The sequence below is a fragment of the Musa acuminata genome, chromosome BXJ3-2 (genome assembly GCF_036884655.1).
Source record: "Musa acuminata AAA Group cultivar baxijiao chromosome BXJ3-2, Cavendish_Baxijiao_AAA, whole genome shotgun sequence".
Classification (NCBI taxonomy): Eukaryota; Viridiplantae; Streptophyta; class Magnoliopsida; order Zingiberales; family Musaceae; genus Musa; species Musa acuminata.
Window position 1 is genome coordinate 19,889,851 of NC_088350.1, and position 21,266 is coordinate 19,911,116.

Here is a 21,266-nt window from a genome sequence, read left to right on the forward strand (position 1 = left end):
ACAATTATTTTGTTTCTTTTTTTTATCACAACAATGTATTGAACTCATTTTGAAATAAAAGCCACATTTTGTAATTATCATATAATATATTTTACCTAATTTTTTTTATTTCTCATATATAATATAAGTATAATTTTATATGAAATCTATAATCCGATCACTTGTTCTATTGGTCTAATTATTGAACTATTGATCCAAGGCTTGATCAATGTCTAATATGTATTGGATAATTATCATTTAGAAAAAAGATTTTAAATTTTAAAAATAAAAATATATATATTATATTAAACGACAGATAATATTGATTTAAATATGAAATCCATCACCTATATAATAATATACTAACCATTAGGAAATGTCAATGAATCCATCATTTAGGAACAAATTTGTTATCTTTATTTTTATAAAATTTTCTAATCACGATACCATGATAACATAATCTCCTTCTTTATCTCTTTTGCACTTTTTATCTTTGAAACCAAAGTGTGGATATCTTTCTCTTCAACTCTTGCTTCTTTGATGACTTCAACCACAAAGATCCACATAGATGATAAAATCATAAGAATAAGACAATATAAGAATATCACTTTGAGGCTCCCTTTTCCTAAGAGGATAATTGAGGATTAGATGTCATTTTCTTAGAGCTGGTTTTCACAAAACATAAGGAAGTATATATATATATATGGTGGCCATCCCTCCACCAATATTTCCAAAACCACAAAACTCATAAATGGCGTAGATTAACGAAGCAAAAACAATAAATCATGTATGTGACCTTAAAAAACACTTTGATAACTAGTGTAAAATTCTATCCTTGTCCCCATGTAGTTGTTGGTTTTGGTTTTTGTTTTCCTTATCGAGGAAGCATTTTTTTAATTTGAGTTTTGCCTTCTTTCTTTTTTTTCTCTTCCACGAACATAAGTGTTGACATGTTAAAAGTAGATAATAAATCTTACATTTTAATCCTCAAATCATACAGTAAATCTTCCAATGATATTTTGTAAAATTATCATTCATTTGAAGGTATTGGTTAGCTTATCTAGTAAATTTTAACATATTTTTATAAAGTCTCAAGAATCTTACTTTCATCACTTACCCTTTATATATATATATATATATATATATATATATATATATATATATATATATATATATATATATATATATATTTGAACTATCTTTTCCTAAAAAACACCATTGACTATTAAAACAACTTGATGATATCAATATCTAAAGAGATATTCCAATACATATACTGTAAGATATCCACATAATAAGTTAGGAGTTTGAATCATGTTAGTGTTCTTAGATCAAGAATAAAAATTAGTTTTTTAATTAAAAATGATGACATGGAAAGGTGAAAGAAGCTAAATAGAGTTAGAAATAAAAAATTCGAATAGACATACAAAATACTAAAGATATAACAAAGATATTCATTCTTCTAAATAGAATGTAATACCAACAACTAAATAGATTAGAAGGATATATTAGAGAAGTTGACGATGGAACTCAAACAAATTAAAGAAAATAGAATGTAATAAATCATTACAAAATTTAAAAGATCAATAAAACACTATTATGTGATCACACGTGTATGCGAGACATATGTATTACACGTTACGTGCGATCGATAAAATGATAAAAAAATACCTTGATGTTATACGACTGAGGGATAAGAGACATATCTCTTGAAATAAAATGAAAAAAAATAAAATAATAACTTATGAATTTTTCTTAATAAATGCCCTGATGTAATATCAAAACATAGATTCTGTTGGAAGATACAGAAAATCTTCCGTAAGATAACAACAATGCAATCTTTTCTCTAAAGTTACTTTTGATTTATCTAATAAATTTATTCCTTTTTACACTTTATGACTTTATCTCACCGATTGACATCCACCAACTCGCATTATTTTAATTTAGATAAGTTCAACTAATAAATATTTTTTGAAATTTATGATATACTTAATCTTAGAAAAGAAACTAATTTGATTTTATTGATAATTCTTGGAGGGATCAGTCGATCTATTCCCATCACATCATAAACCTAAAAAGGGGGAATCTTTTATTTCCATGTGCGTGTATTCCTCATTCCCCAATTCGATTCCCTCTGCCAAAACACGATACTTTTTTGAGTTCCCCTCCCCTTTATCCCTCCACCCGACTCCCCAAAATCCAACCTTTCCCTTTCTCCCTCTCCCTTATGGATCCCAAAGACTCATCGAAGCAGCCACAACATGTTTCCAGGCTCCCCCAGGAACGCTCCCTCCCACTGTCTCATGAAACTGATGCAGCAGCAGCAGCAGCAGCAGAAAGCAGCGATCTTGTGCCTGCCGCAGCCTCAGAGAGGCACGGGGGATTACAGTTGGTGGCAGCGGAGAAGGATGAGCAGAGGAAGCAGCTTGCGCCCAAGAGGAGTTCCAACAAGGACAGGCATACGAAAGTTGAAGGCAGGGGGAGGAGGATCAGGATGCCGGCCCTCTGCGCCGCCAGGATCTTCCAGCTCACCAGAGAATTAGGCTACAAGTCCGATGGGGAGACCATCCGGTGGCTCCTTCAGCAGGCGGAGCCCGCCATCATCGCGGCCACCGGCACGGGCACCATCCCGGCGTCGGCCCTTGCCTCCGCAGCCGCGGCTGGCCCCACCGGTGCCACCGTCTCCGCAGGCCTCCATCCCAAGTTCGATGAGCTCGGACCCCGGCCTAACCGGGCCATGCTGGGGCCTGCTAGCTTTGGCCGGCCCCTCCACGGTCTTTTGCTGCCGCCTGGTGTGCTTGACTCCGGATTCCTGCAACCTGGTTCGGCCGCCGCTGCAAGTTCCAGTGCGGGCGGCGGCGACACATCGGTGAGCAGCTTGATGCAGAGGATGGGGATTTTGCACGGGCTGGACTTGCCCGACGGCAACACAGGTCCGATGAGCTTCGCGTCGCTGCTGGCCGGACATGGACAGCAACTGCTGGGACTGGAACTTGGGCTATCACAGGATGCCCATTCTGGTGCGCTGAATCCTCAGGCCTTGAACCAATTCTATTCGCAGATTGGGCATGTCATGGGTGCAGCTGGTTCAGCTGGGAGTGGGCAATTGCAACACCAGCAGCAACAACAAGTCTTTTCAGCGGAAGACGATTCACAGGAGTCAGAGTAATGGTTGGAAGAGTTTTGTAGGAAAACTTGCATGCTAATTGTTGGCTTATTTCTTTGGATCATGAAGATGGCCGGGATCAGTAAGTCTCTGTGGCACATGGTGATGGTGGTTTCTTCTGCCTGCTCCTCCCTTCTCTGCAACCTCCATTTGTGGTTTCCCAATTCTGGTGTCACTCTCTCTTTTAGTTCATATGAGTGATTTATGCTATCAGCTTGGGATAGTAACAATATAATATTGGATGTATAGTTTTGCAGTCCAAGGTTGACAGAGCCGGATATACTGTACCGGGATTTCATGTATCATGATGTCAAGGTGTGCAAGTAAGCCATGTTCGATGATCAATTCATCTGCGATTGCCTTGCTCTCTGAGTTGGAAATATCATCATCCATTACACTTATGTCTTGTACCTCTGTTAGGCATGCCGAGTAATTTTCCGTTTTCTATTGATGTTCTGTAAAATATTGCATACACAAAGTCTGGTAATGTTATTTTATCTCTAGTCTTACCATTATTGACTTCAAGCCAGATAATTGACACTGTCTATAGGCATTCTAATTCTCCTCTTTCATATTACTCGATAATTACATGTTTTTATGATAAAATTCTATTTATGTCTATTTTTATTAACTAAGTTTTTTTTGGCTTATAGATTTAGGATGTCTTTGTGAATATTGAATCCATTACAAAATTATGTTATTTGTCTTATTTTATGATATGAGAGTTGATTTGTGCTTAAAAATATTGTAGCATCTCAATTAATTTCACATCGGAAGTGAACTAAAATGAAAATTGACCTATAATGATCTGATGGGTGTATTATTGTTAACTTTAGTTTAAACATTTTGAGCTAGCTATTCAGATTCAATAAAGTTAATGTGCCAGTTATCTTATGGTATTCAAGCTGACTTTGATATTATTAGAGCACGGTGAGAGGCTTGAGTAGAAAAGGGTTACTCCTGGACGGGGCCAGTTCGTTGAGCCTGAACCACTAACTTAAAATACTTAAGTTGAAGTTAATATTAATAACCATCAAACCTGATCATTGTTCATTTTGAATTGGCTAAAGAGTAATATGAACTTGAGAAAATTGTAGTTAAAAAAAAAAAACACAATGTAGGCCAAAATATCAGTCCATTTATGTTCATCGCACTTCCTACGTGTGTTGTATATGTGATAGTTGTCATACTGAATTTACAACGTTATGTCCAATTTAGTGTGAAACTTCATGATATTATTTAAAATGATTGATATGAAAGGGAAGAAAATAAACTGTTGCACTTTGTGGACATAAATTCTGTAAGTGTTAAGATGATTATTGCATCGTGTTGTTGATTCAAGATTTGAATAGGCAAAATCAGGATTCAAATTTGGAAGTGCATAACATGTTGAGAAGATCAGGTTATCTTTGTCAAGTTCATGCGCCTCGGTCTTCTTAGTTTTGTCAAATTTATGTCGAGCAGATAATATGTGTCTCAACTTGCAAAATTTCTTAGTTTTGCAGAACCTCAAATTATTGAGTTTAGTATTGTCTATAAATCTAAATGGACTTTAATATATTATCGACATTTTCAATAGTTCAGTTTAGTTTGGCTTTCCCTGATAAAACTCTGTTTTGATACTCTCAAAGCTTTCTATAAGACCTTATGCATACTCACACTTTGTTGTTCAAATATGGTGCTGAGAGACTATCAATTGACATGCTATTTCTCCTGAATCAAGTTTGCATTTTTTGTCATGGCTGCAGACATCAAAGCCAGCAGAAGTAAAGTTGGAGTCTGGATTAGAAACAGCACAGACAATTATTATTGCAAGTTACGACAAGGCTTCTTTGCTGTTTGCTGATTCTTAACCTTGCTGCTTCTGGTGGAAGCTAAGAATACATGATGAGTGAAGACCCAGATTATATATAGGCATCAGAACAATCTGCTAATCCAGCTTAGATGATTGTGGATAGCTGGAAGATCTCTTTCTAAAATAAATTTAAAGAAGATTGACAGGCAGATCAATTTGCTGCTTCGGAGCCATAGTCTGAGAGTTCATTGGAATCTGTCGTCGACCGACCGTGCCCAGTGGATGATATCCAGTGTGTCCTCCACTGAAGTGGCACCAAGGCAACTCCACCACCTCCTGTTTCATCTCCCTCAAGACCTCCAGAAAGACTTTGATGCCGCATGGGAGCTCAATAGGTCCAGTGTTGGGAGTACCCAAACTCCATCTTCGCTGCTTAAAGCTGCATCCTGAAGAGAGGGTGGTTCACGTGCTCTGTTCGGATCACAAACTGCTCCCGCTCTCTCTCATGGCCGATGAACACAGTGAAGCACCCCTCCTTTCGTTGGCTCACTATATTTTGGCACCACTCCAAGATCTTCAGTATCAGGCCCTTTGGCCTCTTCTCTTTGCCATTTCGGAGCTTCCCCATGCAAAGCTTCATACAAAGAATGCACTACTGTGATATGGGCAATATATGAGAAGTTTGCGACTAACCAAATGAGCTTATGTGATCAACCTGTCACAAACTTGATGAAACATGACACTGGCTCTTGGGACTCTTAGGTTACACGTAATTTCTGTAGTGGATCAAGTGGCATAGTGATGAAGCAGATGAAGCATAGGTTGTGATGAGGATTTGTCTCAATAGATGGAAACCAAGCTGATAGAAGAAGATGGTGACCAAGAGATGTCAGTGGCACTATATATAGAAGGTGAGGAGGCAAGTGCAGGAAGTGTTGGCTGTGCTGTTCATCACAATTGCGTCCATTTCGGGAGATGCATGGGCAGTGGAGGAGACTTCAGTCACCACATGCATAGCTACTGCGCCAACTGAGCTCATGGCCATCTCCGGGGAGCCAATACTACTGCGGAGAATCCCAATCTTTCGGTCCAAAGAGCGCTTGGAGTACTTCACTACCGTTTACCATGTGTTTGAGAAAATGACACTGTCGCACATCATCCAGAGATCATATTGCTGCACACTTTGGAACAGCTCTTTATACCTAAAGCAACAAGCATGATGTAGAAGTCAACTCTACCTTCCATGTTCTAATCGATGAAACAGTTGATGCTCAATGATTGTTTGGTGAGCAGTAGCCCGAGGCGAAACGCTACGTGGTGTACGATGAAATGCCTCAATGGCAACCGTTGGAATTGGAAGCGTTGTGTCGCTGCATGGCCAAAGTACAAGGTTGGACTGCGCTCTCTCGACATTATGTTGCTGATCCAATATGTTAAAGCAATTCTATCAGTGAAACCTTTAGCAGGAAAATGGATTTCTATCCGATTCCATTTTAAACCCGATTCAATATACTCGGAACTTATTAAAGTAGGATCCAATATCTGCGTACTAAACATAGAGGGAAAGGGTAGTCGGGTCGGATCACCCGCTAACCCGCTGGGTCGGTTTCGAATCTATGAATTCTGACCCGCTTTCTCACGTCCCCATTGAAATCGCGCTCTTAAACCCTAGTCGCGTATCCGTTCCCCATCTGGTGACCGTCGTTGATGGATCCCATGGCTTCTGACGCCGGCTTTGACGTCGGTGACCGGTCACCTGCGTCTTCTGGGTGGGAATTTGTATGGTAGGTTCTTCATCCCCTCTCTGCTCGTACCGGCTGGGGGACAAAATTGGTTTGATCGGATGCTGTATTCTTCTTCGTGATGCCGTACGGCGGCTCGGTTTCGTCTCAAATTGTGATCTTTTCCTCTCTGTTCTGCGTCTCTCGATGTGTGACATTTTCCGTTAGTTTGTTCTTGGCGTCTTTGCCTGCTCATACATGTATAATTTCATCGCTTGGGGTTTTCGGCTTCAGATTTTGTGATTTTTCAGCGACGGCTCATTTTAGTATTTAGATAGTGGATGGTATTTAACTAATGCTAAAAGGTTACAAATTGGCATTTATGAGTGATATAGGAGTATCTCGGTGGCTGATCCCATAAGAGTGGAAACGAGAATGATTAGGTGGAGGAACAGATGGTAGATGCCAGATAATTTTGCTTTTATTATTTGGATTGGAAAAAGATGTCTTTTTTCAGCCTGCTAAAGTGGTTTTGGTTACCAATGAGCAAGGTGAGGTGAATGTTGTTAATAGTACCACCGTGGATCATAAGAACCTACTATGGGTTGCTACCGTCGGGAAGAATCAAGCACAACAAATATGGAGTTGCATTGTTTTGTTACATTATATTTCAATAAGTGTTTTTAGTAGACCATACCAAAAGTTATTAATCTTAGAGAAAACCAAAGAAGCATTGATGCAAGGCTTGCATGACAACTGATGCGTTAGTAATTCCCTCTCACAAATGAAAATTTTCTTGAGCAAAACCCTTGCTTGTGGATTGGAGTAAATATTGTAGATGCTATAAACATAAAACATTCAGTTAGGAAATTAGCACGATCGAAGCATGCTTGTTATTCTCAACTTGCTTCAGCATTCCTTCAGTACATGCATCATTTGTTTTTGTTGGATTTTTATTACAATTTTTGACCCATACATAATAACATATTTACAGCCTTGTTAATTGTTTGATCCAAAATTTGAAAGTTTCTTTAATTGAAATGGCAGTAGAAAATTTCACCACCTCATTTCACCCAAGAGTTTCTGGGAATATGTGAATGAAGTTTAATAGTTTTGGTTATTTCAGGCTTTTCCTTTTCTTTTAACTTGAACTTGATGTATATACTTGCACATCAATTTCATTTTTATTGTAAATGGTGCCACATCCAGGAATTACCATACCAACATTTTGGTTTGCAGTGACTTTGAAGTTGATTATGGATCAGAGGAGCATGCAAAAATTGTATATGCTACATTAACCGTTGATAAAGAGGTTTGCAGAACTCTTTGTCAATTCCCTGTCAATAATTGTATCCTTAAAGGTGGAAGATAATATATTTATATATATTTATATATTTATATATTTATATAAATATAATATAATATATGGTAGACCGAGACCAGTATACTGGTAACTTTGTTGAACTTGTCTCTTTCGATTCTATTTGCAGCTGCAGCCAGACAAGGTTAAGAGGCAGATGTCCATTTCTGATGGCAAGCTCAAAGTGTAAGTTCACGTCTTTCTTGTTTGAAGATCCCTGTTTATCGTACTTCTTCATTTTCCCCTGTCAATACAGGCACTTTGAAGCAGTGGAGGCTAGGTTTCTGCGTGCATCATTTAGTGCATTTGTGGATCTTATGATTCTTACTACACAAATCATTGAAGAGTACAATTAGTGAGCAGCATTTTAGGAGTGAAAGGGAGCAGAAATATGGCAAGTCGTTGGGTTTGAAATCTTCGTATGTCTTGTATTGTAATTTTATGGAAATCAATTAGTGAGCAGTCAATCATTTTATGTCTGTTCTTGATCAGTAGATACCAGTCAAGACTTCCACAATGTAATTGCTTAATATTTTCTATCTTCTATTAATATCGTCTTCAGCTCACCGCATGATACATCTATCTTTGCATCTAGCTTCAGTTGATTAGTCATGTGTTTATATATGTATAAGATACGCATTTCCTGGTCCTAATATCACCATATAATTGGTTGACCATTCTGGCAGATCACAGAAATGGGCTGGGTTTGATTTTTATTTTTACCTTTAATTTATTTTCTATTGTTTAATATCCAGAACACAGTTCTACAAGTCTTTCACTCAGAATGTGCCAATGATAATCATCTGTATGCCTCTAAGTCTTGTTAGTAATTTCTTTGATGCTTGGTTTTAGGAAACATTTAATATACATTCGTTCAGTACACCTTCCAAATGCTGCATCTAAACTTATCTAAATGAAAACTAAAACCTTGTTGATGTTTAATGCATCAATTCTCATATGACGTGTCACCTTATCGGCTCTATATGTTTATAGTTCTTGTCTAACAAGTAATGCCAATTAATCAAGCAACTCCTAGCAAAAATAGCATGTTATAGAATGTTGTCATGATATATGTTATTGTGAGTCATAAATGTGATATCAAAATAAATGATGAAAACAGTATGCATGAAATGAACAATTGTTGCTTTCAGCCCATGACACATGGAATCCATAAATGCATTCATACTTCTGGTTTAGCAGAGTTGGACTGACCAGTGTTTGCAAAAGACTCTTTTTAAGTAGCTGAACTGCCAGTGTTGGAGTCCACATTTGAGTGTAGCTCTGATTGTAATGGTTTTGTTCAGTTCCTCTTACTACTTACACCACAATGTCCACAACAAAGAGGGCACAAATTCCATCATCTATATGTTATACTATTATAAATAATACTGTGCAATTTGTACACTTGAATAAGAAAAAAATTCCTTATGGTTTAAGTTAGATTGCTTGTCTTTGTGTCATTTTTCGAGGTAAAATATTTTTTTGCTAATGCAATTCTAATCTAATATCAACTTAATGAACTTCATAAAGCCACCAACAGAAGTTTGAAATCAAAGTTTCAGGCATGCCTTCATCTTGGATGTATGAATCATAAATGTATACACCTCAGTGTTATTATTATCTTGCATTTGTATGATGTAGATATGTGGTGGAATTGTATTATCGTTATGTTTTTATGTGATCCCATTGGTTACATTATCATTATATCTTTCTACATCAGGTCATATAATTGCTGCAAAAAATGATCATATAATTACATCTTTAAAGACATCTTGCATTGTAATGGTTTTCCAAGATTTCTTCATCAGATCATGTTACTCGATAGGGATGAATCCCGACATCTTTGAGCTTCTCTCGCCATATAAGCAATATCTAAACGAAGGCTTAAGCCACCTACTCTCTACGACCACCAACGGGAGGTCACGTCACATGCCTCAACTTTTCGAAATGAGCCGGTAGAAACCACTCCTCACTGATCCCACATTCGAAAAAATAAACTTGACTTCGCATTAATGATCGGTGGCATGGCTTGACTTCACTAGCCTTCTCTTCTGGGCGAACGACAAGGGGATCACGCCTTGCTTGACCCAAAGAAACAAAGAAAGTTTGACCGTAGGCGTTATTACGACAATCCCCAAACGTTGCCCCTTGGAGCACGCGTTGGCAAGCTGCCCGCATTAAATATTTTCATCACGTCGGGTAAGAGGAGCCTTGACGAAGGCCCATTCGCTCCATCCAATGCCTATGTATAAAAGTCATGCCTCGGGCTAGGCTGAGTCACTCCTTGCACATCGCCTCTTCCTACAACTTTTTTCATCCTGCTTGCAACACCTGCTTTCCACATCAGCTAAGAAGAGCCACCAAAAGGGACCTACAATTTCGGTAGGGGACCAACCAAGCTGACTCACCAATTGACGGTCTTTGTGTGTGAATATTTTGATGCTAGGAGGGTCGAATATCGTAGGAATGTCCTTCTACCACTCCTAATGAGCACTCTAGTGATGAGACGCTACTTACAGCCCCTAGCCCCTTTGAGCAAAGAGGGCACGTGCCTCCCTTCCAACAGAACAACACATCCAACTCAGCCTAGATGCTAGGGCCCTACTTGTCATGACCCGAGTCTAATGAGCTAACTGGCCAATAACTCCATTTTGGTCCTTTAATCACGGATCAAAATGTTTAAGTGGGAGTTAACGTAGTACACTCATCAGGCCCTTATAAGCTAATCATACACATTGCCCACTTCCGATGTGGGACTAATGGGATGTTATAATATCCCCAACTCAATTAGCTTGACGTCCTTGTCAAGGCCCAACATATCCCAGATCGAACCCTAGCTTAGTGCATGTGACTCCATCCATGGGTAGCCCTTTCCTACTCGAACCCTCTTATCCTGCCCAAATGCTAGGTCGGCTCTGATACCAAATGTCACGACCCGAGTCTGATGAGCTAATTGGCCAATAACTCCATTTTGGTCTTTCAACCACAAACCAAAATGCTTAAGCGGGAGTTAACGTAGTATACTCATCAGGCCCTTATAAGCTAATCATACACATTGCCCACTTCCGATGTGGGACTAATGGGATGTTACACTACTGGCGTCTTCTTAACAACCCAAGACTTTCCCCTCTAGGGCTAGGAACAAGCTCTTTACTTGTCTCGTCAACGATGATCTTGGGGCTTGCTCAGCAAATCCAGACTCTTACCAACGCAATGCAAGCTATCACCCCACTCCTCCCTTAGTTGACGCAGCTGATGATTCTAGCACAATGGCCACACTCCCCCCCCTCAACTGTCGATTGCACATCTTCACTTGAAGCTCGCCGGTGAACCTCCTCTACCGAAAGGGATGAGCGGTGCCACACTACACCCTCTGATGGTAGAATGAAGCATTCCACCAAGCCGCACCTAAACCCTGCTAAAATCCAAGGCCCAGTCTGTCGATTCCTGGGAACACTCGATGAAGGTACAACTCTAAGCCATGAACCAAAGGCTAAACAAAGTTCAGTAGGAACTCTGGTACCCCCGCGATGAACCCAACATGCCCCAAATATCCCCCTTAATTTAGAGCATCTAGGAGGAGCCCATCCTAGCCAACTTTCGCCTCCCCTACCTGGAAACCTTCGATGGAAGCTCTAACCCCATAGAACACACCATCGTGTTTTGGGCCTAGATGTCTCTGTTCGGCACTTTAGATGCTCTGATATGTCGGACATTTCCGACGACACTATGGGGGCCAACCTAGGAATGATACAATTGCCTCAAGCCCCTTTTAATTACTTCTTTTTCGTAGTCGCCAAAGAATTCGAATTCCACTTCCTTGCCAACATGCGACCAAAGCCCTCAACCATTGTCTTGCTTAAGCAAAGGAAGGATGAGCCCTTGTTCGGCTTCATCACCTGATTCACCAGGGAGATCCAAGGGATTTAGCCACCTCTTGTTAATAATCCAGGCCTTTATGATGGGCTTAAGGCCTGCCCGCTTTTTTTTGTTATTAGTTAAGAGACCTCCCATAATCGTCTTAAAGATGCTATAAAGGGCCAACTAGTACACATTAGTTGAAGCCATGATCTTGGGACGTCGAGAGGAGGGTAGCAGGAGGACACGCCATGAACCTCGGGTCTCGGCCCCGGAAAAGGCATCACCGAACAGATGATCGATGGGAAAGAACGGGGCTACTCTCCCACAGTATATGAGGATGGAAATTTTTCTCCAAATAAAGGAGAAGGGCCTACTAAAGGGAGCCCATACCCATGAGAGGGTCTCCAAGGTAGAGAAATAAATCCAAGTACTATCGTTTCCACTGTGACTATAGACATGACACAAAAGAGTGCTAGGATCTAAAGTGCTAGATTGAGAAGCTCATCAATGCTAGTTATAAGTGCTTTGCAAGCCAATCACGTGAGTGATGACATGTGTGACATGATACACATTCTTTTTGCTTATTATATTATTTGATATTTTATCACTTTATCTTACATGCTGCATATATTGTGATATCCGTGGATTTGTGCAATGAGAATTGGATCATGATGAGATCATGATAATGAGACCGATTCGCCTTTAAACATAGACCCTAAATAATCCCGGTCATAGGTTACTCAAAAGGGACATTGAGATGATTGGATAGACTGGTGTGCTATACACCTTTCCATATGATGAGGGCAACTGATCTAATAGTTACTCATGTGGGGACATTAGGGATACCACGCATGTACTCATTGGAAAATGAATTTACTGATTGATCCGCTCACGAAATGTTGGATAATTGATGATACCTCATTATCAAGTAGTGATTCCATTGTCCTAATGGTGTATATGGTCCTTAGACTTAAGACACCTAGGATGTCCTATATGAGTACTTCACTCTTTGCTACCAGACTTATAGACCTAGATGTTCTAAATTTAACATAATCGATCATCGGGAGTGGCAGCCAACCTTACGAGGGCTATTGAGTGTCGATAGAGGATCATCCACTCTTGGTGTTATGAGAGGAATATCTCATATGTTCTTGCTCAAACAAATCCTTGGCTAGGGTCATTTGGATTGAGAGAGAAAGAATTCTTTGGGAGAATCCGATTAGAGCAAGACTTAAGTATAAACCGTATGGGCCTGACAACACTATGCATGTTATATAATCTCTAGGATACTAAATGGATGAGAGACTATAAATATATGGTAATTGAGGACAGATAAGTCCAAGGGATTAGATTCTCTTGTATCATTTGGGGACTACGGCGTAGTGACCTAGTATCTCCACAATCTATGAGCCAAGTGAATTATTATGAAGAGAATAATTCATTGAGCTAGAATGAGTTATGATAGGTATGACTCATGGTTAGCTAGATATTAGGCCTAGATGGTCACACACATATTGTAGGTGTTGCGACGAGTAAAGGTTCAGATATGAGATATTTGTTGGAGCCGCTATCTTATTGGATATCTAATAAGCCCATGAATTATTGGATCATATAGAGGAGATATAATAAGAGCTAATGAGAGATTATTAGGTAGAGATCCACTAATATAAAAGACTTTGGTAGTTTGATGAAGATTCAGTACATAATCCATTATGGTTAAGTTAATAGAGACATCTATAAATATAAGAAAACCAAAGGGTCATAGGCTAGACCTCTTTTAGCTACCATCTCCTATTCTCCTCTCCCTCTCTCCTCCTCAACCTACAGCCTCTATTTGGGCGTGTGGACAGCAAGAAGTGTCGTCTTTTCTTGATTGTGTGGTGCGCATAGCGAGGAGGATTGTGCAAGCGATTTGAGGAGCATCTTCGTAGCCTCTACCACGTGAATCATCACTAAAGAGGATAGTTGACCTCATTCATCCTCTCTCACATATCTATAGGAATTTAGGGATATACGATCTCTCTAGATAACACAATCTTCTTATATGTTTAGTTTTTTTATTTCGTGGGTTTTTGCGTATCAATTTTTGCACGACGATAAAAGACTAATTTTTATATGAAAATCTGAGATTTTGTTTTTTGTTTTTCTGCTGCGCATGTGATGTCACTCTAGATTTCCCAACAATAAAAAAGGGCCACTTAACAAGTCACCTAGGCCAGTCTCGGGAGCGTTCGCCTTGCCTATGAGGATCCATAGAAAAGTAGATTGACATCATCTTTACGGAGCATACTTTTGGAGGCAAAGTCTCCTTTAAGTCGGAAAGCCTACTCCCATGTCTCCTTAAGAAAGACCCCAATGGTGAAAGAAAGGCCTGGGATCGTCTTTGGAGAAGAAGATATGTGCTACCTAGACACCACCAGTTGAATTCTAGATTTTGATGATTCATAAAAGATATTTTTTATTAAAAAAAAATTTTTAATTACTTATTTTAAACCATTTGCTCTCGTCTATAACATCTTTATATAAATAGGACCTAATTAGTTATCATAAAAAAAGGAGAATAGAACACTTATTGATGCCCAAAATCACGACGGCTGCATGGTCGAGCAGTGATGGGAAGGGCACGGCACAGGCGTAGATTGGGCCAAAGGGCAGGAACAATAATAGCTTGCTACAAGAGATGTCCATTGTCGATTCGAAGGGAAGAACTGCTTGACTTGTCCACTTTATGGTACAACTGAAGTATCGGGAAGTTACAGCTGTAACCTACATTAACCATTAGAAAATGATAAAAAGGGCATCTCAGGTGCCTTTGTCTGAAGCAGATGCATCGGAGGTTGGAAATGCCTCAGCTAACAGGGCCTAACTTGTCTCGATAAGAGATCAATTAGAGTCGGTCACATTATCAAGATTGTCATCGTCTAGGCGATCGTCGTCGAATCGGACATCTTGCGATCTATGCAAATCAGCAGGGTGCCTAACTTGCATGATTGGGTCGCACAATAGAGAAGACAAGGCGGCTGCGGAGAAGATGTCGAAGTTGAGGAGCTCCCGAATTGACACGGACTTGTTCCTGTCTTTATCACGCTGGGGAGCTCCCGACCTAACGCTGTAGGCTTTACCCTCGAGTCAGTCACGCTGTCAACGCGATCGCTTCCTCAAGATGACATCGAGTTGGCCATGTCATTTAGTTGGTCATACATCAAGTCGACTGCGTTCTCACATTGACACGAAAACCCTCGACTCATCCGTGCTCTCAAGTCAATCGTCCACCGTCGGCTCCTTGTTCAAAATGGGCGTGCCATCAAATTAGTTGCGCCTTCAAGATGACTGCACCGTCAAGCCGGCCGGCCATCTCACGCATCCCGCGGTCGTCCTTCTCGCGCGCCTTCAACTTAGCTGGCCGACTTGGTCAAGCTTGGTGGTGGCAGCAGTTACTCAAATCTACTGTAGATGCTACCAGAAAGGATGTCTTGGTGCACGTGCGTGAAGGCAACGTGGAGTATGGATCGAGGTGGCATGCGGTGATACTAACGATTAAATCTTGATGTCGACTGAATATATATATATATATATATATATATATATATATATATATATATATATAAAAGCAGCTTACCTGACTTGGCAAACAGTGCCGAGGGTCAAGTCAGGAGTCACTCGACTCACGTAAGCCATGCAAAGTGACTAAGTAAAGAACTAGCATTTAAGCTGTTGTTATTAAAATAGAATCTAATTGATCAGACTCTATTTAAAAATATATATATTATGAGTCGAATTTTTGAGGAATTGGATGCTCTTTTATGATGAGTTTGAAACCCTCGTGTCATGTGCAATCAATATAATTTTATTATATGTATATATGACTGAGTTCTAGTTTGATTCAAAAAATTAATTAATTAATTAATTAAAATTATGATTTTAGGGGTAAATTAGTAGGATGAATTCTCGGAAAAATAAAAAGAGCTCGTTTTTGTTTTTTCTCAAATAGAACTCTGATTTCTTTTTTTTTAAACATAGTTTCGTTATTTTTAATATTAGAATATTATCCTTCCTTTATTTTCCCTCCACTGTCTTTACAGCAATCCATTTTTTGGCCCGGTTATTTATCACCCTTTCTTTGCTAAACCAACGGATTAAACCGAACCCAATTAATTATAAAAAAATAAATTTAAGATACCATTAAAACTAATAAAAATTAGAATAAGATTTTGGAATGTATAAAAATGTATATTGCAAGTTCTTATGTTTGAAATAATAGGTTAAATACATATATATTAAAAATAATATTTCTATTCTTTTAATATTTAAAAATTGGGAAAATATTTTGAAGTCATAAACATATGTAATCTAGGTCTTTATTTTTTTAATGATGTTAACTATATATAAATATTTAAATTAAATAATCTTAATTTTGTGCATAATGTTTGCTTTATTTTTTTCTAAAAATATTCATATAGAGCTTGTTATCACGAACACTTACTTTGTTGAATCTTAGTAAAATTAAATTTGATTTAATGAATAATTTTAAAAAATACTCATATTTTAAATTTTTTTATAATTAAATTTATACATAATGTTTGTTTTATTTTTTTTAAAAAAATATACGTATAGAACCTTGTTATCACGAACACTTACTCTATTGAATCTTAGTAAAATTAAATTAAATTTAATGAATAATTTAAAAAAATTATATTTTAAGTATTTTTTAAACAAGTGTCCCATAAATTAAAACATACCCAAACTCTCCCTCTTCCTTTGCAATTATCGTCACTTCAGTTGCCTCCATCATTGCCCACCATTCTCTTTTCCCTACCATTCACTTCACCTTTTACTCCTCCTATCCCTTCCTTCTCCATTAGTTGCCCTCATTCCTTATCAATTTCCTCCTCCTCTCCCCTCCTTCCTTGTCACTCATCATGTTCTCCTCTCCTCTTCATCCCCACCGCCTGCCCTCTCCTCCTCTCTCTTCCTTCCTTATTGCCCACTCTCTCCTCCTCCTTTCTTCTCCTTCCCCATCATCTGCCCTCAGCCTCACCCTCTCCTCCTCCTCGTTCATTGCCACTCGCCCTTCCCCCTTCCCTCCTCCCCTCTCCTTCCTTTTCACCAACGAGGTGCCATGGTAAGAGCAAGCAATAGCAATAGCAATGACAAAGACAACAATCGTAATAGAAGCAATGGTAGTAGTAGAGGATGAAGGATAGTTTAGATATTTTCTTTGAATTAGGAAAAAAAATTAAAGGAGGTTGGGAAATATTTAAAATATTAATATTCTCTAGGAAAATCACCATAACTTAATTAAGCTTTGATCAATTATATTCTTTTTTTGTAATAATATTTTTTTGTTCTCGAGTTATATATATTTAAAATATACTTAAAATATCTTCTTGCTATAAAGACTCTTATTATAGGTAATTAATAATTTTTTTAAGAAAACTCAAGATTTGAATATAAAAAACTCATAATTCAGTTAAGTATACTTTTTTATAAATAGCGTCATAGCTTTTTAGGAACCTTTAGGACCTCAAAATTATTATCTAATCTTAAAAGGGTTATAAAATAATATCATTTTTCACTTGTTTAGTTTATTTTATAAATAATATTAATATTTTTAAAATACTATATGTTGATATATTATACTAAGTTATTCTTTAAAAAAATATTCTATGTTAAAATTTGAAACTTATTTCTTAAATTTTTAAATAAATTTAATATTTGTAAAATTAGAATAGATTCAAATTTATTTGAATCAATTTGTTGAACCAAACATGAGTTGATCATATAAGGAACAAAAAGTTGAAAAAGACCCAAAAAGATCGTTCATATTTTGAGAGATAAAATAAAAAATGTAAAATTAAGTATTTTTTAAGAAAAAATTAAAATAAGATGTACTTTAGAAAATAAATAAATCATAATGAATATAGGTTAAATCCTAACCTAATTTGATAGGTTAATTGAAACCCTATGTGAATTTGATAATTGGGTAACTAAACATCATATCACCATCCGCCAAATATCTATTCAACTTTCTAGATAATCCAATATGTAAACTGAGTAGGTTGGTTGATTAACAAGATAACACAATTGTAATATTCAATCATTTAGATGACTCCTCCTATTCGAGTAATGCTCTATAATCTTAAAAAATCATTCTCATATATTAACTTTTCTAAAATGATTATCAAAGTCATCTATAATAAGCTTTATATCACGACCCATATAAATCGACTTAATTGACCTATCGACTTCGTTTAACCTAAATTATTAGTTAAAATGTTTAAACTAAAGTTGATAATAATATATTCATCAGATCTTTATAAGTCAATCTTAGTCATGCCCACTTCCGATGTGAGACTAATTAGGAGTATTACACTTTAAGTATACTAGTTTAGAGCATGATTTTCTTATTGAATTCTAAAGACCTTTATGACTTTTCTAACTCTATTAATGTAAGTATCAAAGATTTTTTTATAAGGCATAGTTTTGTAGAATTCTTTATCGAATCCACTCATCTTTCGATACCATGAGCCCTCCTTTTGTAGGTCCACATCAATAAAAAAATATTCTCCTTTTTTTGTGTTATGTTGACTATGGATGCTTGCAAGTGACACATCATTATTTGATCGGCTTGATTGGTGTAGGTGGTGCCACATCATCGCTAATTAAAGTAGGCTCTCGGATGCCACATGTTGAGTCTTAAATAGTTACTTACAATTTAATTGGATATTATGTGTAAATTTTGATTGGTTATTGGTTCTAGTAATATCATTTTATTAGTTTTAATGAATTCTATAATTTTGGGAAAGACATTCATAAAATAAATTCTGTTCATTAGTATTAGAATTTATTGTTGGTCTACATCATAGGGTTGAGTTGATTGATCTCACTTCTTGAAGGTTATTACATATTCATAACCATATCATTGAGGAGGTAAATGTTTCCTTGGGATCATCTTTTTTAAAAAGTCCTTTGTGTTACGATCATCAACATGAGCGTGTCTATGATCACTTAAATGCTCATGTCAATTTGAAGTCTTATTTGAGGATTTATAATCGAATTTTGGATTCTAAACCATACTTAAGATACTCTTATTTATAGAGTGAAGGGGTATATTTCTAAAATAAGAAATGTTCTAAAGAATATTCTCTCCTCTAACTCATGTTGATATGGTAGGTCTAACTAATTGGGCTTCGGCGAGTCTTGATTAGTTCAAAATATTAACCATATTATTTGCCTCTATTATATTTTAAAAATATTTATTCATGTGAGAGTGTAATGCACATAATAAGAACTCCATGCCTATAGCCTGTATTAGATATCGATAAAAGAGTATCTTATGTACCTTTGCTTAAAACAAATGTGTGAAAGGTTGGAAATTGCCTTGGCAGTAAGGTCACATCAGGGGCATCGAATGCCTTATCCAATTTGGGCATGTTGAGTGCTAAGGAGATGCTTTGCCAAGAGAGCTATGTTAGGCACATTGCATGCTATGCATAGTTAGGGTGCATCAAGTGCAGGGAAATACTTTGGTTATAAGGGCTCTATATTATATAGTTTATTTAATTAGGTCGTAATGAGCAAGGGGAGACACTTTTCCTATATTGACTATGTCAATTGTATCACATGCTTTATCCTAGTAGGGTACTTAGGAATGGGGAGACACAATGAAGCATCGATATATGCTCACATGGCAAACCCAATTAGGGAGCATGACAACATGAGGAGATGCACTAGAGCATTGAAGTGTGCCCATATGATTTACATGATTATGAAGCATAAGATGTCAAGACATGTTGGCCATGAAAACTATATGTCATTTCAAAACTAGATGCATTTTAGATGATTTCCTCAAGATGAATCCCTCACATCATATGTGTCATCTCAAAACTAGCATTGGAGTATGCTTGGCATAGTCAAACTAATGTTCAAGTTAGTTCAAAATTTTATACAAGTGTTAAAAAATATAATTTCAGATCTTCAATCTTACATGACATAGATATTATTTATAGAATGGAGGGAACTATTCTTAGAATAAGGATATTTTGAAAAGATTCCACTCTAGCTCATGTTGATGTGATGGATAGGATTGGTTGGGTTCTACATCAAATCATAATTGGCCCAAAATGTTGGTCATATTATTTATCCATTATTATGTTTCAAAAAGACAAATTCATGCCAAAGTGTATGCCTTAGGAATTCGATAGTTATTGTATACATTAAAAATCAATTAAAGAGAGTCTCAATAGCTTTTACTTAAAGTGGATGTGTTAGAGGTTGGAGATGCCTCAGTTATAAGAGTTGTATCAGGCACATTGAGTATCTAGAGGTGCTTTAGCCTCGATGATCGTGTCAAGCATATCTCAAGTTTTGCCTAGTTAGTGCACACCAACTGCAAGAAAATGCATTGACTATGGAGGTTGTGTCATGCTCTTTGCTCGACTAGGACACATCGAGCATGGGGGAGACGAATTACAACAACAAAGCATTACTATATGATTTATCTAATTAAAAAAGTTTGAGATGAGACATATTAAAACGTTATAGTATGACCATATGATTTATCTAATTAGGAAAGATGAGACATGGAGATGAAAAGATTTAGATATAATTTAATTAATTTTGACCACCTATATCATGTATTTAGAAATAGTATCACTTTTCCATTCTTCAGCTATTTTAAATATATTTAGTGTCTTCTAACTATAAGAGACTCAGTTATTTAGTGTAGAAAATACAAGATTATCTAAAGAATTCATGATTCAATTGATTACACAACTTAAAATTATTAAACTAATTTTAAAAGGGTTATAAAATGGTATCGTTTTTAAAAACTTTTTAGTTTATTTTATGATTTATCTTAATATTTTAAAATATTATATGTTGATATATTGTATTAATATATTGTATTAAATGAAATTTGAAAATATTTTTATGTTAAAATTTAAATATTATTTCTCATATTTTTAATATAATTTATTTAATTAAAATTTTAGAACCAATTTGAATTTATTTGAATTGATTCATTAAAACAATTCCGAAAGGTTTTTATCAGACACACTTCTAAATCTAATTTTGTAGGATACTTTGCCAAACCCATTCATCTCTCAACATCAAATTTATAATAAACTTGTTCGAATCCAAGATTGCCTATTTAACCCAATACCTCAAACAAGTAGAATTTACATTAATAAGCTCAAATAAGTCAGTCAAATTCAAAGAGTTCAAAGGTGTGTGCATACGTAGAGATGCCTTCTTTTCTTAGATACATATCGATAAGAATATGAATACTTTTAGATGTCATGTTGATTATGAATACTTGTGTGACACCACATCTCTAAGCATCAAACTTACACTAAACTGGGATGGAATCCAAGATTGGCTATG

General features: G+C 36.8%; 2 protein-coding genes across 4 annotated transcripts; both read left to right on the forward strand.

Moving 5' to 3' along the window:
• The first annotated feature begins 2,107 nt into the window (after positions 1 to 2,107).
• On the forward strand, positions 2,108 to 6,215 carry LOC103972832 (transcription factor TCP20). 3 transcript variants are annotated; one of them, XM_009387204.3, is made up of 3 exons: positions 2,108 to 3,227; positions 3,395 to 3,468; positions 4,894 to 6,215. In XM_009387204.3, the coding sequence occupies exon 1, from the start codon at positions 2,207 to 2,209 to the stop codon at positions 3,146 to 3,148; it is 942 nt and encodes a 313-aa protein (XP_009385479.2). In that variant the 5' UTR covers positions 2,108 to 2,206; the 3' UTR covers positions 3,149 to 3,227; positions 3,395 to 3,468; positions 4,894 to 6,215. The 3 variants fall into 3 exon arrangements, with proteins under 3 accessions (XP_009385479.2, XP_009385477.2, XP_018676705.2); XM_009387202.3 differs by having other exon boundaries at positions 2,108 to 3,468; XM_018821160.2 differs by having other exon boundaries at positions 2,108 to 3,460.
• Positions 6,216 to 6,567: 352 nt separating this feature from the next.
• LOC135630888 (uncharacterized) lies at positions 6,568 to 8,587 on the forward strand. Its single transcript, XM_065138169.1, has 4 exons — positions 6,568 to 6,724; positions 7,901 to 7,973; positions 8,152 to 8,207; positions 8,278 to 8,587. The coding sequence occupies exons 1-4, from the start codon at positions 6,648 to 6,650 to the stop codon at positions 8,375 to 8,377; spliced, it is 306 nt and encodes a 101-aa protein (XP_064994241.1). The 5' UTR covers positions 6,568 to 6,647; the 3' UTR covers positions 8,378 to 8,587.
• The last annotated feature ends 12,679 nt before the right edge of the window (positions 8,588 to 21,266 follow it).